Raw genomic sequence first — 13,044 nt, 5'->3', positions numbered from 1 at the left:
AAGGAGGATAGTTTGCTGGGAATTTTAAAGAAATTAACAGGATCAGGGGCAGGGTCTAAATAAAATTAGCTTAAGTAAATCATCAATAATGTGGAAATTAATGGAACTGAAAGTTTCCATCCATGGATGTTAAAGGAGGTAGGACAGCACAGTACCAATGCCTGAGCCATAATCTTTCAAAGTTCCCTGAACTCTGAGTTGAACCTCTGGATTGGAAATTTGCTCATGTCACTTCACCTTTTAAGGAGCATTACAGAAGAAACCATGGAATTACAGGTCAGTTAGCTGAACAACTGTGGTGGGGGAATTGTTGGAGTCTGTAATCCAGGGTTAGGTAACTGATTACCTCAACAAGTTTCGGTTAATCAGGAGAGTCAGCATGGATTCATGAAGGGTAGGTCATCCCTGATGAAGCTCAGTATTTTTTTTTTGAAGAGCTGATAGACCTGCAGACAGATGTAAGACATTGGATTTTGTTTATATGGAGATCTAGGAGGCTTTTGATAAGTCACATTCAAGACACTCAGCTAAGGTGGAAGCCCACAGAATTGAGGCACATGGCCTGGATAGGAAGTTGGTTGAATGATAGCAGACAGAGACATAGAATAATGGATAAGTACTTGAATTGGCGGATTGTGACTGGAGGTGTCCTGCAGGAATCTGTGTTGGTCTTCATTTATTTATAGTATTCATCAACAACTTGAATAATGGCATAGGGTCAAATATTCAAAATTGCTGATGATACAAAATTGGGCAGCATAGTTTACAGCATTGATAACAGCTTAAAATTACAGCAGGATATGGATAGATTAGGTAAATAATCAAAGCTGTGGCAGATGGATAACTTCACACTTCCTTATATGAAAATCTATATCAGACCGAAAAAGGATAAATCAAGGTAATTTTTCAGAATGCACAAAGTTAGATGCAGTGGATGGCCAATGAGATTTGGAGATTCGGGTGCATAGCTCTTAAAAACCAGGAACCGGTGCAAAAAATAGTCAAGAAGACTAATGGATTACTGGATTTCATACCTAAAAGGGCCTAGAGTATAGGGATGCAAGTGTCATGCTGAAGTTACAAAAACTCTAGTTAGACCCCACTTTGAGTACTGTGTGCAGATCTGGGTACTAAACCTGAGGAAGGATGTTTTGGCACCGCAGGAAGTAGATAACTTCGGCTTTTATTCTCGTGAAGTTAGAAGGTTAAGGGGTGTTTCAGTTGAGGCCTTCACGATATTAACAGGGAAAGAAGGGTAAACAATTTCCACTGGTCGAATAATCTAAAACCAGGGGGCATAGCCTAAGAATTAGGGTCAGGGCATTCGGGAGGGATTTTAGAGAGCGCTTCTATACAGGAAGAATAGTGGAGATTTGGAACTCCTCTTCAGACATCAGTTGATGCTAATTCAATTGGTTAAAAACTTGTCTACCTCAAATTTAAACTTACTAAGTAAGGGTATCAAGGGATGTGGGTATGGAGCTAGGTTGCAGATTAGCCGTGATCTTAACGACTAATAGGGTAGGCTCGAGGAGCTGAATGGACCACTCCTTATCTGATGTTCCCAAAATGACGACTTCAATAGATTTCTTGTTCTTCAAGTATAATCTTTTACTTCTCTAAGTCAGTGCTGAGACAACAGTCAAAAATGTAAATTAGTTTGTATTTATGTTGTAACAAAAACATCATCTTTGACTTATGCAATATTACTGAAAATGTACTGAGAGTTAATTGTCAGGTGAATGTGGGGAAAGGCTGGAGCAAGGGAGTAACAAGCACTTGAACTGGTGTAAGTTTAAAACACTCAACTAGTTATTCACATTGTGACTACAGCCTACTAAGGAAAATTGTGACATTTGCAATGAATAAATTTGGTCATTTTTCATCTCTCCACTGGGGAAATAAATAATATTGTTGCAGATTATTCCAATTGTCCAACTGGTTCGTTCATTTCTCTCAAAGGGAATCTGTCATTCCCGATTGGTCCAGTTATGTGACTGGCTTCTGAAGTGGTTGAGGAGTAACTGGGGCTAGACAGTGAGGATGGTCTTCTATGTTTCAGCTGTTTCCTGAGGAAAAAAAGTTATTCATACTTGTTCCCGATTTTCCTATTCTCCATTTTAATGAAAGAGGAGACAAAAAGCTTTGCACAGTTACCTAGGTTTAGTGCAGTCAAAAAGAATGGCCTTGAGAACTAATATGATTATGTCACCACTAGCTTTTTGCTAGGTCTTTTGTGCTATTACATCTTTTGAAGAAAGCAAACGTGTGGTTTAGCTCCTACCTAATAGCATTTTCTTTTCTGCACAGTAGTAGCAACCTTGCTTCTATTGTCACTCATGTATCAGACTTAAAAAGGAAAACTGACTGCAAGTCAAGGTAGAGTAGTAGGTGGTGAGAACTCTGAAACTCAATTTTACCAGTTAAAATCAAAAGTCCCCTTGCTCTTACGCACTTTCCTGCTGGCGCATGTTTGTGAGAACAGTTGATTCAGAAGTAAAATTTTGTAAATAGGAAAGCAAAAATAGAATGGAAAACAATTCTGATCTAGAGGTTTTGCGTATTTTTATTCCTGTGTCCGTGTTCATGCCAACTAATGGTGATGGTTTCTCTTAGAAATGCACAGAGATATTGAGGGGTGTGTTAAAACCAAAGCAAAGTTCCACAAAGGAAAAGAATTATCATTGATTTTGTTCTTTTAAAAACACCTAGTTTAGAATGCATGGTTTTGAAACTCGTGTTGACAGATTTTAAAGGATTTGAAGGAATTCCAGTCCTTCTGCAGAATCATGCAGTTTCCGCATTTTTATAATGTGCCTCAAAATTATAAAAATATCATTTTATTAAATCACCATCAGTTGTATCAGTTTCTGGAATTTAGTTCAACATTTGATGCTTGATACATTTCAAAGTGGTGACGTTTATTTGCAAGTGCGTTCGTTGTCATAAGTGACAGTGGCGGGGATTTTCCTTTTTTAGTTTTATTTGTGGGTGTGGGCATCTTTTAAGATCTAGTAAATGCATCCCCGTCCCCCGTCCCCACCACCACGACCACAAACACTAACACCTCCATTAGAGAGGAAGCTTGCTGAATCAAACACCAGACACTTAAGTGGTGACCTAATGAGAATCTTGGTCAATCAGTTCCCAGGGTGGTGATATCCTGATTCACCTGAAGCTACCTGCCAATCAGAGGCCAGCAGCCACTGTGAAGAGCAGTGGCTTTTTTTGGAAGCTCAGCAGCACTGAAATTTCAGGAGTAGCAGGGAGGTAAGTGACCTTTTATTTTGCAGTGGGTCTGGGGTTCACATGAAGAGAGGTTTTAAGGTGATTTGAGGTCAGGGCAGAGGATTGGTTTTTAGTAGCCACCCCCTTGCTGTACTTCTGTGCCCCAGTTCTTCATAGATTGAGGCTCATCCCCCAACACAGAAGACTGCTGCTGTACTCATCTGCCCGGGTTAATCTGGCTGGTGGCGGGATGAGGCTTGATGTGGCCATTAATTAACCACCTAAGGACCTTTTTAAAAGTCGGCAGTTTGGAGAGGTCAACTGTAGGCCTTTCTGCCCAGAACTCAATTTCTGGGGTATTGGGAAGATGGCACATACCTCCCTGTTATCACGCAGCCTGTTTGTTTACCCTTCCAACCACCTTTCTTGCTACTACTTCAGAAAGGAAAATTGTGACTAGTATTTCAGTTCAGGAGAAATTAGACTCATTTTAGTTTATAGACAGTAAAGTTACCCCAACCAAATAAAATGTCTCCAAAATGACCATTGTGTGGAAATATGTAGGATGTGCAAGCTATGGTTTGTAGAGTTGCATCATATCCTGGATGTTTTCTGCAATGCCACATCCCTGACTTTGTCATTCAAAATCTGGCAACTTACTTTTGGAAATTCTGGTGTTTTGGTTTAATCATGCTTTTGGAACTGATTGAACCATTCAATTCCATAGGAATATTTTTAACTGGGCACATATTTGTGGTATTAGGTCCAAAAGCTAATATTTATCTTAGACATGTCTATTTTATAAATGTTTTCTTCAAGAGTAATGTAATCATGTAATTTATATATCCTGAAAGTGGCTCTTTCTGGCATCTGGACTGATTTGTGAGAAAATCTCTTAGGAGTAGATTACAGATGGCAACTTATCAGACAACTTTGTTCTTTCCAGTTTTCAGTAATTTCCTCATACAATGGCGCAGTGGAATCAGCTACAGCAGTTGGATACCAGATATCTGGAACAACTGCACCAACTCTACAGTGACAGCTTCCCCATGGAATTGAGGCAGTTCCTTGCAGCTTGGATTGAGACCCAAGATTGGTATGTACAGCAATTGTACGTATTTTGTCACCTACAAGGTGACCTCTTGGAGTGGCAATGGGCAGGGAAGAAGTTTTTTTTTTCCTTTCTTCTGATTTTTGAAGAAAAAGACCATTCTCATTTCAGTCATCTTTGCCTTGATTAGGAGGGTTTTGTTCTTTTTCTTTTATTGCTTTAAATCCTGGGTATGTTTGTAACTATCTATGATGTCGCATTTTGTAGTGAAGATGCAGATGGGGTGACTGAAACACAGCTTCTGATTTTGAAATCATTCTTTAACCTTCCAGGGCATATGCTGCAAGCAAGGAATCACATGCTACACTAGTGTTCCATAATCTGTTGGGTGAGATTGATCAACAGTACAGCAGATTTCTACAGGAATCTAATGTCCTGTATCAGCACAATCTGCGGAAGATTAAACAGTACCTGCAGGTATAAAGTTTGCCATTGATAGATTTATGTGAATGTCAGTGATAGAGTGGAAAATAAAAAGTCATAGTTGTATGCTTCCACTGGAATTGGAATAGGTTTGGTATTTTAATTTACAAGTGCAGGTTTTTAACTTTGACTGCAGCACTGAATCCACGTTTTAAAATCAGTGATGCATTACAAAATGTAGAACTCTAAAAGTTCAGATTTGCACTTGTGTTTAAAAGATTTGAATATTTTCCTGAACATAGGAAAAAATACATCTTGATTTCAGATTGGTTTTTACATTAACTGTACCATTGTCCATGGCTTTCGCCTGCTTGGCTTATTGTTGGCCTGCAGCTGTTGCTCAATCATGCATTATGCTGTCTCTACCCCACTCCACGTGCGCGCGCGCATGCGCACACACCCACACTCTGACCAGTGGGGCACTTGTCACTTCCGTTTGTTGGGACTGGGCATATGAGAGGTCACATTTGCATAACCAGGGACTCCTGAGATGTGGATACCTGTGTTGACTGTGCAGTTGTGTTTGCACAGAACAGGTTCTCCTTTTAATGTCATGAACTGGCAGAGATTGCCTCAGGAGGAAAGTATTAGTAGCAAATCCCGACTGCTGGGTATAAACTATTTTCTTGTTGCTATCATTATCCCTCGGTGTCTCAGGTTTTCATGTAACTGAAGTTCACTTCTTCCAACTTAAAGGTTTTGAACTTTGCCAGAAATCCATCCTGACAGCAGGTCCAAAACTGATATAACAAAATTGAGTCCAGTTGGTTGCTGCTACTCACAAGATTGTTTGAAGTTGTGCTCTGTCAAAATGGACATAAATGGCATTAAAGATACAGAACATTTTGTCTCTGATTTAATGAGAAATCATTTATTATAAATGCTTCTGGAGGAATATTCCCATTTTAATTATTTTTCTCTTTTTTTTTGTTTTAAAGAACAGGTATTTGGAGAGGCCAATGGAGATTGCGCGTATCATAGCCCGATGCTTGTGGGAAGAAGCACGTCTTCTTCAAGTTGCAACGTCAGTGTCACAAGTGAGTGAAGTGTGACTGCAGTGTTTACCAATTGGACCAGCATCATAATACGCACTTTATACACAACGTTTATGCTCACTACCTCTGATTGTAATTCTGCCCCCTTTCTTTAGAAACATAATACAAATGGGGTTGTTTTTGGATTAAAATGTGCAATGAGAGGTGAAAGTAAAATTCAATCGTCATTTGGCCCCTCATCTCTGCATTGGCATGTGGCATTATGTGTGAAATATACACACTTGGGTTCTGTTTTGGGTCAGGGATGCAGAAGAGGAATTCCTAGTCCATGAGGCTGACCATTAAAAATGGCCACCGAAACTCCCAATTTTCACTCTGGGTGAACAAACTGGATTGTAAATTGATTAAGGTAGGTCGAGAAGAACTGAGGACTCTGCTGGTTCTGGGAGCGCTTGGTGGATTGACTGCCTTCGTGTCTTTTAAACTGGGAAACATTCCTACTGCCTTCATGTATAAGTACAGGCCAGAGAGCGTAAAGTCTTTCTATGTGAGATTGGAGTATAGGATCAGAGTGTGGCCTTGCTTTGTGGGGTTAGGGAATAGAGCACAGCCTTTTAGGGTTAGGGTGGGAGGGTGAGACTGAAACTTTTTAAGCAAGTAAAATAACTGCCATGTTCCTGACCTGATTCTATTTGCTATTTGCTATTAGCTTTAATAAGCAGTTCCAGTTAAGCAAGAGATAAGAATTTATGTTTTCATGTTAGTCTACTGCTGAAACACATGTCAGTCATTAAACATTCCCGCTTGGTGTTTAATGTTTACAATGTCTTTCCAGCAAGCTGGACAATCACCACATCACAGCTCTGTGGTGACTGAAAAACAGCAGATCCTCGAACACAATCTTCAGGACGTACGGAAGAGAGTACAGGTGAGTCTATTTGAATAGTTGAAAAGAATCTTGTATGTTGCAGTAGTACAAAGGAAATCATTAACTCTATATTACCAAATAAACTGAAAATTGGAGTCAGAGTTATACAGCATGGAAATAGACCCTTTGGTCCAACCATCCCACGCCGAACATATTCTCAATCTAAACTCATTTAAAAATTGCAAGGCCTACAAAGATGAGTAATATTCAAACAAAAAGAAATAATTGTATAGATCAGACCTTGTTCAACATGCAATTTTTAAACAGGTTATCATGTTTTGACACACTTACTCAGTTAATGCTATTAACGAAAATCCTTGTCAGTTGAAATTTTTGAAAGAATCCGGACAGTGTGGAAACAGGCCCTTCCGCCCAACGAGTCCAAATTAACCCTCAGAGCATCCCACCCAGACCCATCCTCCTGTAGTCCACCTGGACACTATGGGCAATTTAGCATGGCCAACCCACCTAGCCTGCATATCGCCATCATAGATCATCATAGAATCCCTACAGTGTGGAAACAGACCATTTGTTCCATCAAGCCCCACCGCCTCTCCGAAGAGCACACCACGCTCGTTCCCTACCCCTGCATTTGCCTGGTCTAACCCATCTAACCTAAATATCCCTGGGCACAATGGGCAATTTAGCATTGCCAATCCACCTACCCTGCACATCTTTCGACTGTGGGAGGAAACCAGAGCACCCGGAGGAAACCCACGCAGACACGCGCAAGCTCCACACAGACGGTCACCCAAGGGTGAAATTGATCCTAAGCACCCGGTGCTGTGAGGCCGCAGTGCTATCATGCTGCCCTTTGTTTCACGGATTAAAATTTGATGTTTGAAAACCTAAGGATTTGAAACATATGCTTGGTGAATTCCTGCAAAAGGGAAGAAGACTGTTTTTGGATTATTTGGAAATAATTCTGTGTATATTAGACTTAGTTAGAAAACATGTGCTCAAGTACAGAGATACAAGGTTGCAGTAAAGTGTACAGTGTCGCCATTCCTGGCACCATCTTGCTTACCAAGGTACAATATCTTAGGTACAAAGTAGAAAAACAAAGTTAAAAGTTAAACATTGCAGTCCTTCTTAGCATTAAATAGAAAAATAAAGACTGAAAAAAAAATCGAAGCAGCTTTGCTCTACACAAATCCCTCAGTTAATGTTAAGAACATAGGAACAGAAATCGATTGTTTAGCCCCTCAAATCTACTGTTATTGATGTTCTACTGTTTACTACTGAAATTGAGGCTTGCAACCTTTAAATTGACTTTTAATTTAAAGCACAAATACTCATTTAGTTTTAATTTCCTCTGTAAAAAGCAAAACCTCATGAAACACATTCCAGCTTTCCTTTGAACAATAACCTTCAATTTGGTGCAGTATGAGTGTAAATTTTAATTTAAACTGTCCAGAGACCGTATGATTTAAAATGACGACAAAAAAATCTACAATAATACTTTTTTTTTAAACTTTCATGTTGCTTGTCCCACCTACTCCAGGTTCAAAATCCTATTACATCTGACTTTTCTCTTTTTTTTTGAAGGTAACTTACAGATCTGAAACAGTAGGTAGAATCTTCCCCCTCTGAACAAATTGGGCAATGGACAGAAAGTTAGTGGGTGGTCGCGCAAGAAGTCTGTTTTAAATTTGGCATTTTTCTTGAGTTTTGACAGCTTGGTGAGGGCTCTATTTGCATGCATTAATATTTCACCCTTCATTTGTCAATGTCATTGTAGCACATCTCGAACTTGCTCTGATTATTGTTCAGCACTTTACTATTGCACTTTAGAGCTCACCTTACATTGGAGCACTGCTGCTGGCCTGCAGGCACAGGTACTTGTTTTATGCAATGGAGCCGGGTGCATGTCAGGACTTTAAGCTTGCTTTCTCACTGCTCACACACTTTGCACTAACATCATGACAGCATCTTTTAGTGCAGACAGAAAGCCATGCAACTCATTAGTGCAGAAAATAGAGGGGCAGACACAGTATATGACACCATATTACATCAATGTCACACCTACAGTACATGGAAGCTGCTCACGTGGTAAGCATATTGCATGTGCTTCAACCTAGTGGCTGCATCTAAAAGTCTGAGTTACCCTTAGTCCCTTCAAGGAAGCTGGCTGGTCCTCAGTCACGAAAACTGGTGAGTGTTCTGAACAAGAGAGAATGTGGAGTGCAGGAAATTTTAGTACTTCAGGGAAATGAGAATAGTAAGAGCCATTGAGGGAAGAAGGTGCATGCAAAAGTGAGTGGTAAATGAAGATCCTTAGGATGTGAATGCAGTGGCAGAGTGAGGCATTAGAGAGAGGACGTGTGATCCCCATGCATAGAATGTTAGTAAACCTTTTTCCATTTGGCTGCATGTACCTTTGGACTGTGAACACTACACTGATCTGACTGGCTACTTCAGACTACACTGCCAATCTGGTGCCATGGTCTTTTGTGGCAGTCCTGGGGAAGGAGAACAGCCCTCCTCTCCTATACACTGTTAGTACGACTGCCAGGCCTGTGCCTGTGAAGAAGTTTGTCATTTGCCTGTTTGGAGTGGTGCAGCAGGACACCTAAGGACAGGTCCTGGATTTGGTGGTGGCGGGGGGGGGGGGGCGCTGAAATGGCATGCAGCCAGGGTTTAAAAATGATGGCCATAGTGTGCATATTGTAAGGTCTCGACACTGGCAAACACCTCCAACTCTGCAGAGTGCAAGATTGCATGAGTATGATGCTGTTGGTATGGAATGCAGAATTACTAAGTGGAACAGCATCAAATTGCTTCAAGAAAATCATCAGGGCTCACAGAGGGACACCCTCTATGAAATGTCTCAAAATTGACACTGTGGAAAAGTCCATCCCAGTAACTGTTTATTCCTACAGGTACAGCTACTACCCACTGAGTACTGACAGCATTTTCCGATTTTATTTCAGAATTTTGGCATCCTCAGTATTCTGCTTTTGAATTAAAATTGTTTTTATTAAAATGAGATTTGTGACTAAGGGCCTAAGTGTATTTGTTTTACAGGATCTTGAACACAAAATTAAGATACTGGAAAACCTTCAGGATGATTTTGATTTCAACTACAAGACCCTGAAAAGCCAAGGAGGTGGGTTACTCTGATAACTGGTTTACAGGATCCAGTATTATATAAACTAAAACATGGGTTTTCTTCAGGAGTTTAATTATTTGAAATTACATTGGATCCTCACAACTCTTGAAAACATCTTGTTGTTCTAAATGTTTACAGATGTGCAAGATTTGAATGGGAATTCACAAGCAGCAACAAGGCAGAAGATGGCACAACTGGAACAGATGTTGACAGCTTTGGACCAGATGCGGAGGGTACAGTTAAAAACATTCTGGTTAATCTTCAAGGATCGTTTTTTCCCTTTAGCTGATCGTAGCTCAAACCTACAAATATTTAAAAGTAACGTTTATTCTTGTTGTTAAATCTTCCTCTACAACAGCAAATAGTAACTGACCTAGCTGCCCTGCTCTCTACGATGGAGTTTGTGCAGAAGACCTTGACAGATGAAGAACTAGCGGACTGGAAAAGGCGGCAACAGGTAGCATGCATAGGAGGCCCACCAAACATCTGCCTTGACCGCCTTGAAAACTGGTATGAAATATATTTGATAGCAGAATCTTCTCATTTTTAGTATTGCCACTTCTGTGCATATATGTATATATTTGAAATGTTTTATCGAACACTCACTACAGATCAAGTTTTCACTTTGCACAATGTATGTTTTATTTTGCCTATTATCAGGATTACATCTTTAGCTGAGTCTCAGCTCCAAACACGTCAGCAGATCAAGAAACTGGAAGAACTTCAGCAAAAGGTTTCTTACAAAGGTGATCCTATTGTTCACCACAGACCTGTTTTGGAGGAGAGAATTGTTGAATTGTTTCGGAGCTTAATTAAAAGGTATTTCAATCTGGTGGATGTTAAGTCCTTTCTGATCTTCTGCAGCTGATTGTCTTCTATTAAAGTGCTGCTCTATTCTAAGCCCGTGAAATGCATCGTTCAATGTAGTCAGTTTAATGTGAGGTAAGCAGGGAGAGAATTGACCTGAGCTGATTGCCAATCCCCAAAGTCCTAACTGCATCCTTAACATCACATTTGTTTTGTATCATAGCCGTGTATTCACCAGAAGTTGAGTTGAGAAAGCCAAAATGCATTGCTTTAAATTTGTCAGAAAAATGACCTTAACCCCTCTTTATCTTGATGGGTATAAACCTAGATCATGTTGATCCATTAGACAACTCAGTTTTTCCCACTTCTTGGCTGACATTCACTGCTGATAACAATCTCTGAAAATTTATTTGGGAGTGGGGAATAATGACTAACTACTACTCGAGCCAAGCTGGAATTCTGCTTCTATATATTAACACAATCTGACTAGACTTCAGTCACACACATTTAACTGGTGCTCAGTCACCTAGTCATGTAGAGTTTTTAATTTATTTAACCTGTTTTTCTTCTCAGTGCTTTTGTCGTGGAGAGACAGCCGTGTATGCCAATGCATCCAGACCGTCCTTTAGTGATCAAAACAGGTGTGCAGTTTACAACAAAAGTGAGGTAGGTAGGGAAATACTTATTGAGAAATTGTCATAATCGTGCTCAATCACAAAAACTTGGAGAATTCTGCTGTCAGTAACTCATCTGCATGTTAGATGTCAGAACTGATATGGGAAAGAAGCAAATATTAAACAGTTATAATTACTATTATTTAAAATAATCATAGCTATGAATTAAGATATTTAAGTGGCTTTGTGTTTACTTTCAATACTAAATTAAATTTTAATCAGTGAATATCTAGGGATTTCACTTGGTCCCATGCCTTGCACTTAAATGACTCAATCTCATGTTTGAAAATAGAGAGTTTAATCACTGTTAAAAGACAATAGGACATTATCTAAATTAATACTTCATTGCAGTCCTGAATGAGTGCTGTGTTGTTGAAAGTGAAATGCTGATTCACATGAGGCTGGAATTAATCTGCACTCAGTGTGAACCCAAATAATTAAAATCCTGTCTTAGTGCACAATCCTGCCGTGAAAAATTACCTTACTGTGTGTCTAAAACAGCTTTGTGTTGGAATGGAAGTTGTCAAATGATTCTTTCATCTTTATCTTGCAAATAAAGAATTAGAGAACATAGAACATAGAACAGTACAGCGCAGAACAGGCCCTTCGGCCCTCGATGTTGTGCCGACCTGTGAACTAATCTAAGCCCCTCCCCCTACACTATCCCATCATTATCCATTTGCTTATCCTTGGAAACAGATCATTCTGCCCTCAATTATTATTTATATTATGGATTACTCCTCCACAATTAGTAAACCTTTCTCAGTTCAGCCCTGCAGTGAGGTAATTTCCCTGCCATGCGGAAACTGCCAAAGCAATAAGTGGTTGCCTGGTGTTTAACAATGTGCCCTTATCTTATTTACCTAAAAGGCTTCTGTGCGTCTGTTTAGTTTCTGAAGCTTGCTTGTGTACGTAGTTGCCATTATCTTTTAACTTCATTATGCTTCTTTCTGTCGTAATTTGCTTATTAAATCTAGCACCTACTTTCTGTTCACAGGTTGCTCGTTAAATTTCCAGAGTTGAATTACCAGCTTAAAATCAAGGTTGCCATTGATAAGTGAGTAAAAAGGAGCTAATACACTACTAAGTGTATTTGTGTGTTAGTATTTTATTTGCAAGCATATTATTGCCTCCTCCAACAATTAACTACCTCCACCATTTATTTGAATCCTTCCCAATACTCATAATTTGTGTCAGTGGTTGTATTTGTTTAACGTACTGGCGTTTTAATAGACTTTTTGTGTTAGTATTGGATATTATTAATTGTATTGATAAAAGCAATTGTGCCTTAAATGGTGCCACAAGTCTGTCTCATAGTGGCAGGTATAACAGTGAACTGATGTGTTGGTCCTGTTTTATACATACAGTCATCAAGTATACAGCATAGAAATAGACCCTTCAGTCCAACTCATCCATGCTGACCAATATTTCCAACCTGAACTAGCCCCGTTTGCCTACCGTTAGGACATATCTCTCTGAACCTTCCCCTATTTGAAAATGTCTTTTTCAAATGTCTGCATCAACCTCTTCCTCTGGCAGCTCATTTCACGTCCGAGCCACCCACCATGTGAAAAAATTGCCCCTCAGGTCCCTTTTTAAAATCTTTCTCCTTTCACGTTAAAAATATGTCCATGTCCTCTAGTTTTGAATTCTCTTGCTCTATGGAATAGACCTTTGCTATTCACCTTTAGCTATGCCCCTATGATCTTTTAAACCTCTATAAGGCCACCCCTCAACCACCATCTCTCCAGTCAATAAAAGTCCAA

At 39.7% G+C, this 13,044-nt stretch overlaps 1 protein-coding gene across 3 annotated transcripts in view; it reads left to right on the top strand.

The window, feature by feature from the left end:
- The window catches only part of stat3 (signal transducer and activator of transcription 3 (acute-phase response factor)), a 51,682-nt gene that overhangs the window by 19,056 nt on the left and 19,582 nt on the right, over positions 1–13,044 (top strand). For 2 of the 3 annotated variants that reach the window (XM_048560279.2, XM_048560278.2), the window contains 10 exons: positions 4,175–4,324; positions 4,612–4,756; positions 5,701–5,799; positions 6,593–6,685; positions 9,713–9,794; positions 9,936–10,030; positions 10,156–10,307; positions 10,458–10,616; positions 11,178–11,270; positions 12,276–12,335. In XM_048560279.2, the coding sequence (XP_048416236.1) occupies positions 4,197–4,324; positions 4,612–4,756; positions 5,701–5,799; positions 6,593–6,685; positions 9,713–9,794; positions 9,936–10,030; positions 10,156–10,307; positions 10,458–10,616; positions 11,178–11,270; positions 12,276–12,335 (1,106 nt within the window). In that variant the 5' untranslated portion in view covers positions 4,175–4,196. Of the gene's footprint in view, positions 1–3,144; positions 3,271–4,174; positions 4,325–4,611; positions 4,757–5,700; positions 5,800–6,592; positions 6,686–9,712; positions 9,795–9,935; positions 10,031–10,155; positions 10,308–10,457; positions 10,617–11,177; positions 11,271–12,275; positions 12,336–13,044 lie in introns of all 3 variants that reach the window. The other variant, XM_048560277.2, reaches the window with a different exon arrangement.

Source organism: Stegostoma tigrinum, chromosome 31 (genome assembly GCF_030684315.1).
Source record: "Stegostoma tigrinum isolate sSteTig4 chromosome 31, sSteTig4.hap1, whole genome shotgun sequence".
Taxonomy (NCBI): domain Eukaryota; kingdom Metazoa; phylum Chordata; class Chondrichthyes; order Orectolobiformes; family Stegostomatidae; genus Stegostoma; species Stegostoma tigrinum.
Note: the sequence above shows the minus strand (reverse complement) of the source record. Positions and strands in the feature narration are given on the sequence as shown.